At 41.7% G+C, this 21,059-nt stretch overlaps 2 protein-coding genes across 2 annotated transcripts in view; one reads left to right on the forward strand and one right to left on the reverse strand.

The window, feature by feature from the left end:
- Positions 1-1,767: 1,767 nt before the first annotated feature.
- RIPPLY3 (ripply transcriptional repressor 3) lies at positions 1,768-18,486 on the reverse strand. The gene is made up of 5 exons (XM_019525673.1): positions 17,671-18,486; positions 8,398-8,606; positions 7,401-7,470; positions 3,818-3,876; positions 1,768-3,004 (listed from the first exon to the last, which is right to left on the reverse strand). Exons 2-5 carry the CDS (start codon positions 8,505-8,507, stop codon positions 2,848-2,850), a joined length of 396 nt encoding a protein of 131 aa, XP_019381218.1. The 5' UTR covers positions 8,508-8,606; positions 17,671-18,486; the 3' UTR covers positions 1,768-2,847.
- A 2,171-nt stretch (positions 18,487-20,657) lies between these two features.
- Positions 20,658-21,059, forward strand: part of HLCS (holocarboxylase synthetase) — a 217,204-nt gene continuing 216,802 nt past the window's right edge. The window contains exon 1 of the mRNA XM_019524393.1: positions 20,658-20,688. The gene's annotated coding sequence lies outside the window, so the exon portion shown is untranslated. The remainder of the gene's footprint in view (positions 20,689-21,059) is intronic.

A 21,059-nucleotide genomic window follows, 5' to 3' on the forward strand; every position in this document is an offset into this window, starting at 1 on the left:
CATTTAAGACTCTGTCCTACACTCCTGAAAACTAGTCAAATCACAGACCACCACCCCCTCCCCAAAAAAAACAAAACCAAAAAACCCACCACTGGCAGGATTCATACTGGATATCACCTGCCAAAAAGGCTTTTGCAGCCTCTTTTTCTTGCTAACCCTCATTTGTACACAGTTGCCTGTTAGAAGAAATCTTTTCTGTGCATGCCTTTCTATTGGTAACCCTTTCAATGTGACAGTGCAAACTAGCTGAAGCATTAAGTGAGACATTTCGTAAGTGGTAACTGCTGGGTGTCTTTTCATTCAGCTCGTAAATGCCTATTTTTCAGTTTTCTTGATCATTATTGATAACAGTGCATTCTTATATCTTGACATATCACAACAGTTTAATTCAAAAGATACAAAAATCAAGCATAGTCATATTAAAAAGTAAATATTAGTGTTACACTTGATGAACATATGTTGAATTTATGTTAGTGTGTTTTCAATTCTGTGTGTCCTGTCCTGCATTTTAATCAGACTTGTATTAAGGTACAACGCCATATCATTAAAGGTTCTTCCCCAAATCTTTACATCCATGGGAGTTTTGTTGTTGTAAGGTGACTAGGCTCTCCATTCACAATGGCATGAATGAAGTTGGGATATGAATCTCAGTTTTTAACTAACTTTAATTTTCTTGCTTTTACAGGTCATACTTTAACACAACCCTAACATAATTAAGGTATGTGCGTAACAGCTGAAATAATAACTACTTTTCTGGATACTGTTTGTATCCTGTCTCATATTTCATATATAAAGTTTCAGCCTAAAATTAACCAAACACCAAAAAAAAAATTACAATGCAAAAGGCATTTTATCTAAGTTGAAAATGTGATGAGTATTACTGTCTTTAATGTACATTTTTATTTATACTTTATTTAATAATAAAAAAGTGAATGTGAATCTTATGTACGAAGTAGTTGCCTCACCCCTGAAACTGCTCTACAGCCATAACCTAACATACATGCATGACTGCAGAGGATTTGTAAAATAGTTGATTGTGCAGACAATTAACTCTCATCTAATCAGGTAACAAATTATGGTGCTCTGCTTTAAAGAATGTTAGGGAACTTGTGAGCACCTATACATGTGCCTGATGCCAGCTCCAATGTGAACTCTAATTAAAGTGCTCCCCACCACCCCAGAGTACATGTAAAGACACCCTATGTTCCATAAGTTAATTTTTCACACAGGGGTGGTGCTTGCACCAGCCCTGCCCTACTCCCAGGGCTATTAGTGGAGAGGAAGGGAAGGGAGCAGCAGCAGATTCTGGGCTGCTATGCCTGGCCTCAACTGGTATGGAGCCCCTCACCTTGTGGCCCCTGCCAGTTACCGCAGCTGGGGTACTGGGGGGAGCTGGGGAGCTTGTCCCAGCCCAGCCCAGCCTCACCCCTGTGTGAAAAATTAACCCTTGAGAAAACACATGTTCCTTAAGGCACTCTGAAGCAGAGCACCCTACTCTGTTACCTAATTAGATGACTTTTTGCATAGTCAGCCATTTTAGAAGTACTCTGCATGTATGCACATCTGTTAGGTCCTGGCTACAGTGTGCTTGCAGGGGCCAGATCACATGAAATGGGATGTGTGGAGGGGCAGCTGGAGGCCCCCTCCAGCAAGACTGGGGGAACAGGGGGCTGCAAGTTGGGAGTACGGGGCACCACCAGGGCTGGGGTTGGGGCTGTGGTTTGGAAATGAGGGGCACTGGGAGGGCAAAGGACTGTGAGACAGGAATGCGGGGCACTAGCAGGGACAGGGGGGATGCAGGTTGGGAGTGAGGGGCACCAGTATATCCTGGGGGGGGGACATCCCCTAGGTCCATATATGGATTGTCTTTTCAATACTGTTTTCAATTGCAGAGAAAGATGCTTTCCAAAAAATAGAGTTGTAAGGAGTTGTTCAAATCCACCAAACCATAGAGAAGTGTGAAATAAGATCTGAATTTTGCTGTTGTTAAAATCTTCTTTAATACCTCTCCCCTTCTCAGTTAGTTCATACATGTATTGCTCTTCTAGAGCTGGATCCCAGTCTATGCCTGTTTTGACAATAGATAAGGCACACTTACGCCTTCTGATTAGTAGTTACATTATATTTGATTATTCAGACTCTGTGATCCTTTCCTGATTGATGGCAGAACATTTTTCTCATTAGATGGGGAGAAAACTGGTGACATTTAACAGGCAGGATTCCAGATACTATGATGAAGCACTAGGTATGAGTTTCTCACTTCTCATCACCCATCAAAGTTCCAGCTTTGTGCTTGTCTGATTTGGGAGCTATTCTGAAATAGCTGTTTGAAAGTGGTTTGAGCTCATTCAGAAAAAGCATTCACACACACTGTTAATCAGAAACAGCCTTTCTGATCTAAATTCACATCCTACCTTAATTTCCCCATGAAAATAAGTCCTTAGGTAGGCTGGATTGGTGCATTTAGTTTTTTTTGTCTCCTAACCAGTAATGTATTTTCATCTTCACAGAAAGACAATATTTAGGAGTCTTTGTGCCAATCATAGCACAATGGTAACAATCTTATTCCAGCTGTCACTCCAATCAGAATCAGTTTGTTGACTATCACACAGAGCTCTAATATTTAAAGAACTAAAATGCTTTTAGAGTTTTGTTCTCTTGAATCTCCCAAAAGGAAATGGAACCATCTCTGATTATGGCCGATTGACTCAACTCATTTTCTTTTTTGGACAAGGCATCACAAAAACATCACATAAGCTTTTGATAGTTTGTATGGTATATGCTGATAAACATTTCAGAGGTAATTTTTGCATTTTGATTCATATAGGTTTCAGAAGCAAAGTAATGTTAATGATAAAGTTCAGTTCCTTCCTTGTCCTCCTCATCTTCAGAATCAGTATCATCATTGTAGAAGTGAATTGTGGCCTGCACTAGAAAACTTGACAGAACCTTCTCTCCAATGTTGTGTAGATATTTTTTAGATTTTGATTTGGGCAAGTAGAGTCTGCTAAAGAAATGTAATGCAAACTAAAAAACATGACAAAAATATATGAATCCTTCCAGACTAATTGACAAGTTTACGTATTAAAAGCTAATTCTTTTCCTTTTCTTTTTGAAAGAGTGAGTCCTCTGCATTCTTAAAGGCTTCTCCCTAAAAGTCACATATCACCAACAGCTAGCAGATACTTTTGATGCTAAAAGTGAACACATTTACCTGTCTTTGGAGTCTGTCAAATATTGGGTCAGGCAGAGGTCTCTATTTGACAAAGTGCTGCTACTGAAGAAAGTTGAGCAAATGTGATTTTTCTAGAACTGTGTGGAATGCATAGATGGATGAGAATCTGCGGGACGCTGGTTTCTGATGTTGAGTACTTTGTCCAAGTGATACAGGAAGTCTGGCATCCTTTACTGGTGCAAAGTTAAGGTCATTGTGTGTTGTCTGCTGGACAGAGCCGGTTTTAGTGACTTGGTGATTATTTTGGGTGGAGAGGCAGGACAAAGTATGTACAGTTAGATATTTTAACTGTTTATGTCCCCACTTTCGTAATTTTGTATTAGGCATGTTCAGCATGCAGCATTAATTCACTTTGTATTTTTGTATCAATTAAATTAAGGAGTAAATAAAATCTGCCAGGGTAATATTTTTCAGATAACTTTCTACTTTTTGTGATTAGCATGTTGTTTCTGATACTGCTTATTTTGTGTGTCTTCTCAGTTAAATTACATGGCTTGATACTGTCATAGAGGGAATTTGTTGTAGAAGAATAGAAACAAGCAAATTTAACTTTTTGGTATCAATCATTAGGGTTAATCTCACCTCACTGGATGCTGAAAACTCAAAGCTTCTTTTGATCTAAAATTTCTCTGATCACCAGGCTGTAAAAACACATGCACATAATTTAGAAAACAATGACACCATAGAAGTTCAGTATGAAAAATGTATTAGATAATCTAGTCCCATGGGCAGCCTCTGTTTGTGGCATGTGGCTTATTGAGGAGGGAACAAGCAGCACAATGGCAGATAGGGCAAGAAGCAGAAAGCAGAGCATCAGATCAGGCTTTAATTGACAAAGGGAAGAGTCTAGCCAACATGATTACAGGAAAAAAAAGTTTAAAAACAAACGTTGGGGTGTAAATAATGCCAGGTTCATCAGTAGCAATTAAAAACACATAAAACAACTTTTTAAATATCTTGTCATGCCATCTTTTAAAATGGAATTTTGCTTCGTATCATGTTGCTAAGAAATAATTTAAATTTCATATGCTGGTCCCGCTCACCTGATTTAGGTCAGGGTCACACAAGTCAATACCCACCCCCTTAGAAATCAGCATAAACTGTCTCAAGTGGTGTCTACTAAATCCCACAAGTAGGCTGACCAAGGACCACAATATTACACAGGGAACAAGTAATTAATTATTTTTTAAGTTTACATTTGTGTTATACTTTCCTAGAAAGATATATGTTTGAATTTGTAGGTACCCTTTTCTGATAAAATATCATGGTTATGGTTTAGGGATATTATAAAACGTAAGTATCATCAATCATAGAAATAATATTTATAAGCTGACTGAAAAACTATGAATATTTTCTAGTGTCAGCAAAAGAAGACACCATACATTTGCAAAGCACATAGTTGAAAGAGAGAAACCTGACTGAGGTTAGTAACTTGAAAAACAGTTTCTTCACAAAGCAAGAATAACTCACATAAAACATGTATCTGTGTAGAAGTGAAGGTTAGTAGCAGTTCAGACCAAACTTTTGAAAAGTACAATGTTACAGAAAGAGAGAGCAAGAGATTCTCTCTTTGACAATAAGAATCTTTAGTCTAGAGAGAGGTACACTAGTCTAGGAGAAAGTAAATTATATATCTCTCTTATTGTTATTACTTCTGTACAGTTCTCAACCCCTAGTGCTGATAAAGGCCTCTTATCCTTACTGGAGACATGACAAGCTGTTTAACATTAACTTATCTTACTACAGCAAGAGGAGAAGTACATGGGACATGGAGACCAAAGTGTTCCCACCACAGATCAAGGCTGAACCATGTTGGCAGGACAATGATATTAAGTTTGTCTTGTCATCTTATAGACAGGTTCGTTTTCCAGCCAGCCCCTTTCAACAGTGCTACATTTTTTTCAGCTTAAATGTATAGATATGTACAATGTATTTGAAAAAGTTAGCTAAGTTTACATGAGTCGTGTGGATATGCAACCCACAAAAATCTTAAGAGCTATATATAATCAGTAACCGAGCAATATTGAACATAGCCACAAGTCCAAGCATTCTTTTGTTCCCTCTATGTTGGTTGTAAACTAAGGGAAGTGGACTCAGAAATTAGTGGAAACTAGGAGCCTTGGGTATTTGGGGTCTAATTCTGTGACTCTGTGGCAGGTGTAGAGAGATTTCGAGCACAGACCTCAAACTGTCTCCACAGTTTGAGTTCCAGTAAAGTCAACAGCTATGCTGCCAGTGGCTGCTTTACCCCTGCTGCGTTCTGGAATTCCTCATCCCAAGCAGGGTTCAGAGCAGGGGTGGGCAATTATTTCAGCTGGAGGACCGCTTAACAAATTTTGGTGAGCTGTTAAGGGCCTTAAGGATAACCCTGCCCCTTGATGGGTGCCCTGCCCTTTGGTTGCCATTTGGGGACTGGAAGCCCCACCCACTAATCCTCGACCTTTGCCACTGGAAGTCCCTCTCCTTGTCCTGGAAGTGCTCCTTTTGGAGGGGGATGGGGGTGCCATCTTGAAACTGGAAAAAAAGTCATATACTAAAAAAACAAATCAAACTTCTACTATAACTTATTTGTACAAAAAATGCTAGGCTGGCCTGCCATGTAATTTTGTGGGAGGGAAGGAGGGAGGACAAGAAAACATTTATTATTCCTGGACGCAAGCACCTATAATAACTGGGGCAACCTGAATTCAAGACTCAGCTCTACATATAATGGGGAGGTATGTCAGATTTAACTTCAATAACGTCATGTTGCCATACTAGCGTTTCCAGGAAATAGCTGTTTTCTGACTAAGCCCTTACAAACAGGTGTTATTAGTAAACAGTAATCCATAGGATTTGATTAGAGAACTGTTCTGGATTATAAGAGGCTTCAAGTGGATTCTGCAAAAAACTAACTTTATACCAAATCTCCATTAGAGAATGTAAAGGTTACGTAATTAAAAACTCACGTCAGAGAATATAAAATGTACAGTTGCAGATGCATCCTTAGTTCATCCTTTTTGTATGAGTTACAACATAATCTGGAAAATATGTAATCACTGACTTTATTTCAAACAACACAATATGAGATTTCTGCACCTCCTTAGATATGTGTATTTTGGTGAGTTAGACTTCTTACTGTCTACAATGCCCGGGTTAGTCGTCTGTCTCTGCTTCTCCCATAAGAGTTTTTGCATTGTTTCTTATGCTATCTTTACATATGGGAAAAAATTCTCACCCAGTCTACTTTGATTGTAAGTATGGGCTTTCAAATACTTTTGATTGATCAGACTCATCTTTTGCAGCCCCCTTAGACGCAGTCTGCAGCCGATCAGGGATCTGTGAACCACAAGTTGACAACACTGGTTTAAAGTATGAAATTTGTTACCCTATGTGCTCTTCCTTCCCACTCCCGCTTTCCTCATGTAAATATTCAGAAGAGAGGATTCATTTATTATGCTTTTGCAAAATACCTAGCACAGTATTATCATAATATATTGTTAAATATTGTATAACATGTAGCATCTTGTAACACTTTTCTTTATCCTACTTTATTCTCAATGTTAAAATGGCCTTGTGTATCTTACTGATCTGTTATATACAATCTTCTGTTTGAAGTACTGTTAATTTACTGTGTGTTATTTCTTTCCAGCAAACAGTATATAGTTTCTTAGAAGCAATTCAGGCAGGTAGCCAGCTGGCTATAAATTTACCTACCCATATATGCCAAAAAAATTCCAGTATTAATCTTCTGTGTTGTAAATGTGTCTTGCTATAGATTTAATTTGAATTACTTTCAGAATATGAGTATAAAACATGAGAAAATGGTACATATGCCTTCCAGATAGTAGCAAAACATGAATGTTACTTTGCATTGTATGAAGGAAAATAGAGCCTGAAGTTTCCAAAGATGGTATAGACTGCACAAGCACTACAATTGCTTAAACTTTCTCTTCAAGCACGTGCCATTCTCAATCAAATTAAACATTAAACCTTAATCCTGAGAAGTAATTTAACAACAAAATAAACAAAAAAAGCAAATCAAATCATGCTATAAAAATGAAAGCTTCTCGGGTTGTTGCCATAACACTGAGCTCTTTTTTAAAAAAAGCCTCCTAAATTCTATTAGTTTTGCTTTTTACACCGGAGTTCCTTCAATGGTTATTTTTTCCAGACTTAACCTTACCATTCCTTGACTTCTTGTCAGCTGAACATCTCTTGCTGTCAAAATCCAAGGTCTCCATAATGTAAGGCTGCTGAAAGGTTAATGAAAAGCACTCCCATATCACTCTGTACTAACAGGCGTATTTCAGTGCAGTGACAGTAATTTTAAATACATGCTTCTTCTAGCTTTGAAATACATGCGCCAAGACCAGAATTAAATTAAGTTGGTAAACATGATCTGCATGGTAGATTTTTCTTTCCTTACAGTTTGGTCATAGGGTTGCATTACAATGACATTGCCAGTTTTAAATCTAGTTAGATGAATAACCCTTAAGTGTGTTCAGATACTGCACTTTATGTTTGGCCATCGACTTATACTTTACTGTTCTATGATCACATTTACTTTTTAAACATTTTTCTACTTCATTCTTGCTGTATTCACAAGCAAATGCAACAGGGAACCTGACAGTACACAAAGTGCTAACAGATAGACTAAATAAACTGGCAGTGGGCAGGGAATAAGTTACTCTATTATTGCCTGTGCTTATAGCTGAATCAAAAAGTTCTAACTTTATTTATTTTTTATTAGAAAAGTAAGACCATTTTCCAAACTGTGTTACAACCTTCCATTCCAGAAACCACCATCACCCAAAGTTTAACTGTCTCCAGTGCTATATATAAAGCCTTTTCAGAAATAGGATTTTTAAGGTACAATAAGTTTCCAAAATGTATTTGAGGGTAAAGTGGATATGAAGTCTAAGCAACTTTGTTTTTAATAGTTAGAATTTGCTGTCTCCAAAAGAGGCAGTGCTGATTCTTTGGTATAATTTAGCAGCTGGTATTATTCCAAAGAGTGTTAATCGTTGATCTCGCTATGGATATATTTCTTCTCTAATGACTACATGCCTGCCTTTCTGCAAGTGCCACCTTACCTCATTTTAGCTGAATAGTATTTCCATTAGAGATTTAAAACAGCAGAGAAGGTGAGGAAGTATACCATCCTTTTCTCTGCATTTTACCTCTCTGTTTGCTCTCTTAGATGGAGCAATTGCATCTGCATATCTCTGGAATAGTGACAGATGTGAGTGACTCTTGCCTGAAGTGAATGGTCAGAAGCTGCATTCTCCATAGTCCTTACCTGTCTGCAGTCTTGTGTTCCAGTGTCTAACTAGCTGCTTGTCCTGGCATTTCAGCTCCTCCTTTATCTTCACTCCCAAAGAGTACTTATCTAAAACAAACAAGACTTCAGGTAAACAGGAGAAAGATGGCCTTAAAGAGTTTTCCTTTGTCTACCCTAACTTTTTCAAAGATCTGGTGCTGTCACTGTTCTTTTGAAAGGATAACAGTTACAGTAGTTTGGAGAAATGGGGATCTCTTGTTTCCATTAGTTAGCACATTACATTGGAGATAACTTGGATTGTCTTTTTGCTTCTACTGTAACTTATCTTTCTACCCATTTTTGGTTCCTTGAGAAAGTCTGTGTAAATATGAATTTTATGCATGTTTAAAAATTACATCTTTGACAAAACAAAATGGAAAAGTATCAGTCAAAAGTGGAATCTGGAAACAGCACAACTGTGACTTGACTTTAAGAAGATCTCTGCTTTCAAATTATAAAACAATTTGTTCTAACTTCTCATTTCAAAAGAAAAAAATACCAGAGTAAAGGGAGATGAGATCATGTAAAATGTTGACCCAATGACTGCCCTAAAATGGGAAATGTTACTTTTTAGGTTGATCTCTTTGGTGTGTGAAAGTGAAACCTAGTGTCAAGAAAGAATACATCATCCAACAAAGCAAGATGGTAATGAATATCAGTGGTCTGTGGATCTTGTTTCAAACTATATAATGCATGCCTTTAACAAATAGGGTTAGATAGAAATTCGCCCATTCCAACTTTTCCTTCCCATTGTCTCTCTTTGGGTTGCTCATTTCAAACAGCCTATTTTATCTTACAAGAACTGATTTATTGCCTGATTGGCAGCTGTGACAGGGGGTAGTCCCGAGGCCGATCACTACATTGGCCCATCTGTCACTTCTGCACCCCTCTGGTGCTGGCCTCTGTGCCCTTGTAGCTGCACCCCTCTGGTGCTGGCCTCTGTGCCCCTGTGTCTCTACACCTCTCTCTCTCTGCAACTGTCACTGGGCTGTACCCGAATCATGTGCCCCTTACTCCAGGCACTAATGAGGCCTCCAAACTTCCCCTTAGCCTCATCCTGGTCCTCCGGTGCAAACAGTAACACAAGCATAAGCCCCTAGGCTATAACTTAAACACTAGCAATGACAACAGTACTATGTCCCTTTAAGGGGACAAACTTTCACCCTTAGGCCAATGTGCTCCTAGCCTAGGTACGTGGGAGGCTTCTGGAGTATTGCTGCACTTGGATAGTAAAGCCAGCAGCACTAGGTCTCAGGTAGCTCCCTCATACAGGAGCTCTTTTACCGTCAGTTGCAGGACACAGTGTCCTGCTAGCTCCAGCCTTAGCCTTATATGCCCCAAAACCCTCCCTCCTTCTGGTCACATGATGCCTGAAGGTGCTGCCCAATTACTCCCTTGCAGTGTTGCCTCGGCAACCTGCATCTGTGAAGCTCTGCTTAGCCTGCAGAACTCCCTAGCCAGGCTGCTTCAGCCTTAAAGGACTAGGCACCTCTTAGTGCCCTGCTACAGTGTCATTATTTATTTTTTTCATTGCTATGGTTAATTTGCTGCTGTTACCAAGTTTTCTCTGAGTGGAAACCTAATTCTTAATTACAAAAGGCTTGCATGAACCAAAGGCTGGGTCCACCTGACTAAGGTTGTTTACCTGTTGACTTCAAAGGGAGCAGTTTTGAGTGCCAACATTAAACAAAACAGATTTTCTGTAGTTGGTTCAGCTGGTCCACTGATACTTTTACATACATGACTTGGATCCCTCCTTGCTCATTGGGATGAGGGTGGTAAACGTCAAACAGTCAACCAGCATGGTCTCTATTGGTTGCAACATTTTCCCTTCATGAGCTTTTGTCACCCTAGTGGCAGTAGTTCTGTATCTCAGTAGCTTGTATTTAATCACCAAGAGAGGGACTCAATGCCTGGATAATAGCTGTGTGGACCTTTGAGAAAACACCTTCCTCCTGAAAGCATGTGAGAAACAAGGCATTTTTGGTAATACATTTTATTGGATCAACTGTGTATACTTAGGAGTAGTGGTGCATTGATAAAGAGTTTCTTGGCCGATACCAATAGCCAATTATTAACCAGCCATATCAGCTGATACTGATCTGATAACCAATTTACAGGAATGCAGTTGGGCAGTGTGGAGAGCAGCACCCTGCAGGCAAGTTTGTAGAGGGGAAGGAGCGTGGGGGAGGGAAGAAGTGTGAGGGGGCAGATTGAGGTCCCCATGGGGAGGGAGTGGGGCAGTGGGTGGGGGTGCTGCCCAGCCAGGGCAGTGAATGGGACCCGGGGGCCAGGGCAGGGAGTGGGACAGAGCCACGAGTGGCTCATCAGGGGGTGTGGGGAGAGGGGGTGACTCTCCGCCACTGCATGCACCCCCAGGGGAGGCATATGCCCCATCAGATTTGGGCAAGGAGCAGAGGCAGGCTGCCCTTTGTGGGCTGGGGCAGTACCAGCCTCCTCCCAGTAGAGTGGGGCTGGACTCGGAGCTGGTGGGTGTGAGGCAGGCTCAGCTTTGCAGGGCAAGCGGCAGTGGCACTGGGAGGGGTGGGTATGGGGGGGCTAACTTAAATTTTGGGGTAGCTGTAGCCCCCTCAAGCCACTCCCAGCTCTGCCCCTGCTCAGGACACTCCGCTCTGCTGCCTCTTCCTTGGGAGGCCCCTGCTGTGGGGCAGGGGAGACATGCAGTCAGGATGGGGCTTCCAAGGGAGAGGTAGCAGAGTGGAGTGCCCTGAGCAGAGGCAGTACTAGGGAGGGATTTGGGGGGCTATAGCCAGCTCAAAATTTTCCTTAGCTCCCTCCTGTAGCCATCCTTTCTAGCACCGCCATTGCCTGCCCCATGCAGCTGAGCCTGTTCCACTACCACCCACCCTGAGCCCAGCCCCTGGTCGGCCCCTACACCAGGAAGAGGCTGGTGCCACCCCTGGCCCCAAGCCCACAAGGGGCCCCCAAGCCCACAAATCCGGGGGGGGGGCAAGTGCCCCTCCCATGCCTCCCTGGGGGTGCAGGCAGTGGCAGGGAGCCACCCTCCCTCCACACGTCCCCTGGGAGAACAGCCCACTCCCCACCCTGACCCTGGGGTCCCATTTACTTCTCTAGCTGGGTAGCACCACCAAACCCAGCCCCTGCCCCACTCCGTCCCTCACCATGGGGGCCTTGATCTGCCACCCCACCTCCACAGACTTACCTGCAGAGCACTGCTCTCCACGCTACCTGGCTGCATTCCTGGCCATATGCATGCATGTGGTGTCCAGAGACCCCAGCCAGAAGGCTCATTATATTTATCGGTGACATTATTGGTTACACCAGCCAAAAAAAGCCAATAGCTGATAATGCTAATTTTCGTTTTATCAGTGCTGATCCGATATGCAACCAATATATCAGTGCACCCCTAGTTAGGAGAAAAGTTAGACAAGCTTTTTAAGCACAAAGTCTGACAGCAGTAACAGTGTTAATTGCCTTGGTTCTGGGAGAGGAAGAAACACAGAAGTTTTACATTGATTATAAAATCTAGGGATCTACAGACAGACTAAAAAGAAAAGAGAATGCAAGACTCCTCTATGGACATTGGCATGGTAAAGGAGCACAGTGGTTATAAATAAAGATATTTGTATTCTATGCACCTTAGAGGATTAGATGCATCTTTACATGTTAAATTTGTTATTTGATAAATTGGATTAATTAATAGATTAAAAAAAATTCTATTATTACAGGACATGCCTGAAAATATAGGCAGGAATTAAATCTGCACAAGTAGGTGCCATTCTTATTACAACAATACATCCATGGGTTGCCTGTGGTTAATATATATACTTTAATTTTAGAGATGTAAGTAATTATTATGCTTCTCTGGGAATGGCTGAGGATGCATAATTAGGTTTATCTTGTTGTTTGTATACAGAATAACAGTTCGTTAACTACATGAATATAATTATTTCTAAAATAATGCAATGCCTTATACTTTTTCTGCAGATATAAAAACAGATATAGCATCTTATCCTTTCTGTACTTCTTGTAAACTAAATAAAGAACAATTAGAAAATATTTGTATGAAAAATTAAGTGAATAGTACTAAAAAAACAGACTATACATTAAGTACAAAGCATGGTATCCAAGCAAAAAAATCTTTCCATGTATCTAGGCAGCCTACAACAGCAGTTATGTAGTGCTGGATTAGGGTCTTAAGCACATGAGTAATTTAATTTACTTAAATGAAGTGAATCTAAATTAGCTATGTGGTCAAATGTCTGTGAAGGAAATATATGCTACTGGTTGAAAAAGAAGTAAGCCTTACACAGTGGATGACTACCTATAATAATGCAGTCAGATCCGTGGAGGCAGATGCTTAAATTTATGGGGCACGGCACAATTGTGGGAAGACACTAGAACTGTTTCAGTGAAGTCAGCTTAACAGTTTTAGAAAGTTTTATTCTAAAAGACAAAAAACAGTTCTGCAAGTGGCTAGCTCACTGAAATACACCAACCAAAATCAGCAAAATCTGGAATTTGAAATACTGCATTATTAATTGAGAAACTAAAATGTTATATTAGGAATATTTGGTTTTGTTGATCTACGTCTACCACCTGTTACCTAGAAAAATAAACAGGCATAATGTTAACCCTAAGGGTTTCTTCCTTACTCAGAAAAACACTGCTTGAAACTCATACATCACACAACTTGAATACTGTTGCATAAACAATTCTAAAGACACATAAAGAAACCATAATTTCCTGTACCTTTATTTACCTGTTCTATGTCCCCACATTTTTAAATAACATACTCTAACTTTGCTATTTTATTACTTTTTTCTTTCTTTAATTTCTGCCAGAGGTAGGATGTAATTTGTGAGACTGAGATGTGTGAATGGAGGAAAATAGGGTTTTTTGGGGGGGCAGGGGGTTAAGTAAATTAGTAGTAAAAGTGCTTGAGAAGTACTTTTTTGAAAAAGTCAGTATTAAGCCCATTGGCAGTTTTCCAATTTAAAACATGTATGGCTTTTTGTGATGTCATTATATTTATGTGAGGAGCAGTATTTTAAGTATTCCATATGAGAAGAACTTTGATTGTGTGACAGCTGTTAGTATTTATCAGCCCATATGCTATTCTATGAGTTCAGGGGTGTTTTCCATACTGTCCTCTCTGTTTTGATTCAGTTGTCATAAACAGGCCTGACTCTGATTTCCTTGGAATTTATGGGCGTTCTATATCTGTCAGGGATCAGTCTATTCTATTGCAACTGAGGCTACAGACTTTGCACTTGTCCCAGGATAAACCATTTTATTCTGGGAAAAGTGTGGTCCTTCAGATCTCCATGTCTTTTGTCCTGGGATAAATCCTAAAAAGATTCATGGGATTAAAAGTACTAACAGTTTATCCCAGGACATAACAATCTGTGTCTGAATGGTTATCTCAGAACTGTATCATTGAATTGTCAGTGTGTTCAACCATTCACACAACCTTGATTAGAATGACAATGTGTGTACACATTAATCCCAAGATATTTCTGTTCCAGGACCAACACAGGCACATCTTGACCAGAGACAAATGCAACATCTGTTTGTAGCCTGAAAGATGGTTTCAATAAGTGTTTTTTTTTTTATTGCCTTTGGAGAGAGATACTTACATTTAATGTACAGTTAGGCCATTTTGTGTTTAACTGAAGGGGAGACTACTCTACATTTGTGTTAATTTATTTTTGCCCACCTTTCTATGAAAAAATATTCCACAAAGTGAAAACAAAGTACTTTGAGTCTTGTCCATAAATTATTACCTCAAGTATGTTGACAAAAATGCTGAATTTGATTTGTGAAATATTTTCTGCTGCTTTTCTAACACCTGTGTTGAACATTTCTTACTTTACAAGTACACATGCTTTCTGCCTTCAACACATGAATTGCTTGTGTGGTATGTAATTGGGTTAATCCTTTGGCTAAAGTGCTTTTTGTAACAGAATTTGAATATTTTTGCAACTGACACAGTTTGGTACTAGTTAAACTATTTATGTTTTATTGCCAACCTACTGTTGCTATAATTGTTCTTTAGGACCCTTATCTTTGAAACACTTATGCATACATTCCGCTTTATAGAAATTAGTAGTTTGCATGAAGACACCACATATTTCTTAAGGAAAATGGGCTCCATTGAAAAGCTTCCAGCAAATACACTATTAGCTAGTATGGATTTCATGTCTCCATATTCCAACATCCCCCATGATAAAGGACTACAAGCCATAAAGAACTTTATCCTGTGGAGGATTTCCATCTCTGTCTCTTCCTTGTCTCTTCTACCATTTTTTTTTCTTTTCTTTGTCATTGTCTTCTCACCTGTCTGTCATTCAGTTGCCTCAGCTTACTGCATATGTGAAAACCCTCAGGTAAGAGGGTGGGAACTCCACCTCGCTATTGTTTTAGCAATGACCACGTCATGGGGGCAGGGTCTAGAGCCTAGGTGACAATGCCTGCCTTGGTAGGACCTGAAGGGTGATGTCAAAAGGGCTATATAAACCTAAGACTGCCCAGGGGGAGGGGAGCAACCATGATAAAGGCACACAACAAATGGAACATCTGCAACTCTCTTTCTCTCTCCCAGGATGCTGAAGTGAGTAAACTACCTGAAACCTATCTAGATGTATAGCTTACTGTAATGTAGAAGTGTATCAACCAGCTACTAAGCTGACGCTGCTTGCTCTAAGGTTATTCATTGATACTTCTCTAACCTGTATCCTTTCCCAAGCTGATTCTCTGTAACCAATGAAGCTCACCACTATAATAAGCATGGTGAACTTGCTAAGAGAGGGATCGGGTATGCCTTTGTGCCCCCTTGGTCTGGCTGACTAAGGGAAGCTACTTTTGGTGCTTCAGGCTAAAGAAAGCACCCCAATATCTCATAGCGGGTCAAGTACCCTCAAGGTCTACAGAGCCTGTGTACCCCAGGGGGCATAGGGCCCTATGACAGACCAGAAACCCCGGGTGGTGGCATTGGTACCCCCACGCTGCTTGTGGGTGTGCTTCAGGAAGGGGGTTGACTGGATATGAGGCACCCCTGGGGTGGCACTTGGAGCTTGGTGAGGTGGGTGACTCAGTGCAGGAGCACCCCCTACTGGCCTGCCACAATCCCCCTTGAGGAAACTGCTGCTATTTCCATTAGGCTTTCCTTTTTCCTTTTACACAACAGATCTAGGGACTCCCTATATCTACAAATGAAGGGCACTACCATGACCACACATATAGCCCCTGAATATGCCAACATATATATGACAGACCTTGAAGTCTGGTTCCTCTGCAGCTGCCTTCTTATTCCCTTGGTATACCTCAGGTACACTGATGAGATCTTTATAATATGGACACATGAGAAGGAATCTATAAAGTAAGGGTGACCAAAATACAGTCTGCGGAGCATATCTGGCCTATAAATTGGTCCTATCTGGCCCACCCGCCACTGCCAATAACTCAAGGAGGGAGGACTGCACCTTACCCTGCTCCGCTATAGCTGGGCCCAGGTTGAGCCACGCAGTGCACAGACTCCTCCGCCCCCATGGGCAACTGGTGTCTCCTGAGTCTGGGGGGCAGCCGCAGATGCTGCTAGCAGCATCAGTGGCAGGGGTGCAGCTAGTGAACATCCACAGACACTGGCGCCAGCCCTGTCAGGCACCCCCACTACACATTGCCTATGTCCGCCCCCATACCTGGCTTCCTGTTGGTGCTACAGCTGTGCAGTCCTGGTACTGTGGCTGCCAGCAATCAGGGCTACATGGGATGGGGCACAATACAGCACACTGAGAAGTCATTCTGTCTGCTGCAATGAGCTGCTGCTGTCATGGCACCACTAGTTCATCCTGGCCACAGGCAGGGCTCGGCCCAGGGCAGCCACCCCCAACTTTCCCAGTGTGTTGTGGTGGCAGAAGTGGTTCATTGCAGCAGGTGGGTGGGATAGCTACCTGGTATGCTGCATCACACCTCGTCCCATGCAGGTTTGGCTGCTGGTGGCTGGGGTGCAGGACTTTGAAGCTTCCCACCAGGAAGCCAGGTGGGAGGGTGAATGCAGGGGGAGGCGGAAGAGTCTGCTCACTGCACAGCCCCGCCCAGCCCAGCCCAGCCCTGGTGTGGGATGCAGCCCACCCTCCTCAAACCCCAAAAAGGATCAATTTCCACACCCCCAACCCAGGCCCTCAATAGCTCACCAATACTCCTTAAGTGGACCTCCAGCCCGAATAATTGGCCACACCTGTTCCAAAGAAATTCTACTTGGACTTTAACAATTTCCACCCTTCCATCAAGCTACTCTAGAATACTCCACCCAGCAAATTTGTTTCCTAGACACTGCAGTGAAAATTTGCAATGGCCACGTTGCCACCACATTGTATGAGAAACCACCTGATCACCACAGCTACCTTCATGTCCCCAGCTTTAACTTTAAACATACCATTAGATCCATCATCTACACCCAAACTCTACATTGCAATCACAATATACTCTGATCCTACTGATCAGGATGCACACCTTAAAGTTATCTGGAGCAGGGATTCGTACAACTATAATAAAATGTTCAAACTGTAGCCACTCAAATCAATAAAGCCAGATTCATACCTTGCTCTGACCTGCTACAGTATCAGCCCTGGGACAAGGACAACAGAATGCCTTTGGTTGTCACCTACAGCCTTCAGCTTGAACACCTTAGATGCATCGTTAATGACCTCCGATCCCTCCTGGGAAAGGATGACCATTTCAAGGTAGCAATGTGGAAGAAATCTGTCTTGGCATACAGACAGCACCCCAAACAGTGTGTCTCAGACAAAAGATTAAAACTCCCAAACTCACTGAGGCACCAGGCCTTGTAATGGACCCAAATGCGTACTGTTCTCTCACATCAATACAGACCACATAATCGCTGAACTGAATAACAAAGAATCTAATATCTAAGGTTTATTCATTTGCAACTCTACCAATGTTATATACACCATCATCTGCTTACAATGCCCCTCTGCTGTTTACATTGGGCAGATAGGGTGATCTCTACATATAAGAATGAATGAACACTATCCCAGGGGGATGATAAGAAAGGGTTGGGAGACCCCTCCAGTGGGGACAAACTGCCATGACAAGAAGAAGAAAAGCCCCGAGAACAGGGCACTCTCACCTTCCCCAGGGACAGACAGGCCAGATGAGCCACAGAGGAGCAGAGAAAACATGTGATTCATCAGCTGCTTTTCTCTGCAGCTGGGGCCCAATGATGTCATCAAGGAATGTCGCCTGGCGGGGATAAAAGCCAGTGGCGAGAAATCAGCTGGAGGGACACAGCAGGGAGGTGGCTGCAGGGCTGTCCCCTGGGCCAAATGGAGGCCTCCCAATGCTTACAAGGAGGGGCTGGAGAGGGACCCAGCAGAAGGGCCCAGGGCTTGATTTAAAGGGCCATGCTACCCCGGATGGTGAGGGGTGGCGAACGCAGGACACGTGAGTGGAGTGTGGGTGGAGGCCTCTCCTTGGAGTTTTAGTTCTTTATTTATCTTTCAGTTTACCTTGAAGCCCAAGGGTTAGAGAAAAGGCCAAAGGACAGACGCTGAGGGCTGAGCAGGCTGGGCTGCTCAGAAGGTCCTGACACAGATAGGCTAGACCCATCATTGAGGCCATCTCACCATCCCAAGCACATCTGTGTGGCAGGGAGGAAGGCTGTTGCAACAACCAAGGGCCGAAAAAGGCAGAGAGAGAGTGGGACACTATATCAGAGCGGAGTCAAACTGTCCATCGTTCAGCAGTCCCAGTAGTCTGCCGCATGGCTGGAGTGTAGGGGAGATAGAGCCCCAGGAACTTCTACTAGTGATGATGCCCTGTGCATTCCCTGCTGCAGAAGGGAATCCACTACTGAACAGAATATCCAAGATGTGGGAGGCAAGTATTGGGGTATCCTCTGGGGAAAACATGTCACAACAGCAGGAGTCGTCTCCACAGCAGACCCCTAGTGTGCACTCCAGGGCCACATGGGAGAGGCTCCATGAAGTCAGACGGGCACAAACACTGATCTGATATTAGTTGCAGAAAGAAACAAAGGCCCATGGCAGAACACTTTAACTTCCAAGGATATTTCTTTGCTGACCTCAGGATTGCTGTTTTCAGGCAGAAAAATTTAAAAAATCCAGTTTGAATAGGATTGGATTGTGTGAAGTATGGTTTAAACAGAGACTATGAATTCCTATTCCTTTACCTGGATTCGTTTTTGTGATTCCCCCTTTGTTCCTATGGGTTCTTTTTCTTGTGTCCCTCTCCCAGCACTGCTCTCCTCCTTCCTTCCTCCCTGTCCTCCCTTCCCATCTTTTGTATTCAAATCACTCACTTCACTTTACACAGGACTTTGTGTGCTATGTTTATCTTTTCACAGCATCTGATGAAGGGACCTTCAATTTATGAAAGCTGATGATGTACGTATATATGTATGTATATTATCTAGTCTATAACAGTGGTTTTCAACCTGTGGTCCATGGATCCCTGGGGGTCTGCAGACTCTGTCTAAGGGGCCTGTGAATGTTGACTATGATCAATCCAAAGTATATGAATACTCACATTTACACAAAGGGGTCCACACCTCCATTTGCAATTTCCAAAGTGGTCTCCACCTCCACTGGACATTTTTTAGGAGCCTGCAAATGAAAAAAGTTTGAAAACTACTGGTCTGTAAGGTTGTATCTACCCTGCATTCTACTTGACTTGAAACTAGCTAGAATTTGATTTATAAAAACATGTTTTATTCTCCCATGAAAAAAAAGTAACTTCAAAACTTACTTAAAAACAAGTGTCAAAATAAAGATCACATTCAGTGTCATTGCAGGATTAACTCAAGGTTAAATAAAAGTATTTCCCCATCAGGGAAAGACAATATAAACAGAAGCTTTACCATGTGCTTCAAAGGCCAACAGAGTACTCTATTGAATTTCTGTGGAGAAAGTGAATCAAGGTTAAAGACTGTTTGTTTGCTTTCCTTTCCTTTGATGTGGCACCGTGTTTGGACTTTCTGCAGAAGGTAACATTGCACACAATGAGAACAGGATCTATGAATGATGCTATGTTGACACCACCTAAATCCTCTAGCCTGAAGAGAAGGAAGAAGAAGGGCTGTGGCAGTACAAGCTAAAATATTCCTCACCAGTAGCCTAAGGCGAGAGATTATTTTAATTGGTGTGACATGGCTCTTCTAAAGCTATCAACAATTGTTTTTTGTTGTAGAAGTTAAAAGGTAAATCAAAGACAACTCATGTTTGAGAGGGGTCTTTATGGCTATAAATAATATAAAAGTCAAGCTGTCGGTTTTGGTGGTGGGTTTTATTTATTTATTGATATGGGTATCTGACCGCCAAGGGTGTAGTGCAAACCAGCCTATTTGACATTGACTCATCAGTGCCAAACTGCTTGAGGAGACATTTTAGGATGGTTAGTTGTTTTTCCATGTCTTTTTTGGATGATGCCTTGGCCTGGCTACAGCAGTTTGTTTCTCCGTCTCCCCTCCCCACCCCTTATCTTTTTATTTCTGCTTTTTTGCTTCTCACACTCCCTTCACCACTCACTCAGAGATTACTGGACATAAACTGGTTACACATGTTCCTACCTGGTGTGTATGGTCTTATGACTGAGCTGAATGCTTTAACCACGGAGAAGCCTTGGCAGAAAACTGCTGCTTGGAAATGAATGCCTTTACGTGGGAGCTACTTTTGTGATAAATAACGTAAATGCAGCTGTAGGAGTAAGGCATACTTTGGTGATACCTGCTGCTCCAGCAGTGATGGGAGCATATTTATACCATAGGTATATCGAGACTTGGAGTCATCATGCTATTTCTTTCCTTCTGTGTCCCATCCTCGATTCCAGTCCCTGAATGAATAAGCCTCTCCCCCTTCAACAGCCTCTATAGACTTTTCTTCAGTGCAACAAACTGATGTGTGCATATTGCAACCTTTTGCTGTTTGTAATTGTAACTGTTTTGCCCTCTAGTGGCTAACCTAAAAAAGTTTGAATTCTCCTGGATAAATTAACAATCCACTCTATGATTGTTACTGGTGCTGCTCCTTTAATGCATAAATGCATTCTGGGATAGGGTCAACTGACAAATTAGCATTTGTTTTGTGAAAGACAGGAATAACTGCTGAACACCACGTGAATCGCGTATGCGGTGAGCAATTCAGTTATAATATTTAGAATCTACTACTATTGTGCTTATTTATAGAGTGTACAATTTGCTAATGAGATATATGATGTTTGAGAGCAGGCCCAAAAGCCCACAAAGAAAAATACTACCAAGAAGCCACAAACAGGATAATTATAAGCTCTCTCTATGCAGTATGACATTAGAATGTGAGCTGATAAACGGGGATGGTACAAACTGAACCTACCTTGAACCCACTAGCATAAGTAACAGTGCTGAAAAGAAAGTTGCATGTTTGATGATAAGGAAGATGCTTCTGTGTAAAAACTGCTCAAAGCCTATTATTGTGTAGTTATAAAAATTAACAAGGCCATAGATAATAGTATAGAAATAATCTA

Source organism: Gavialis gangeticus, unplaced genomic scaffold (assembly GCF_001723915.1).
Source record: "Gavialis gangeticus isolate Ggan-Ray unplaced genomic scaffold, GavGan_comp1, whole genome shotgun sequence".
Classification (NCBI taxonomy): Eukaryota; Metazoa; Chordata; order Crocodylia; family Gavialidae; genus Gavialis; species Gavialis gangeticus.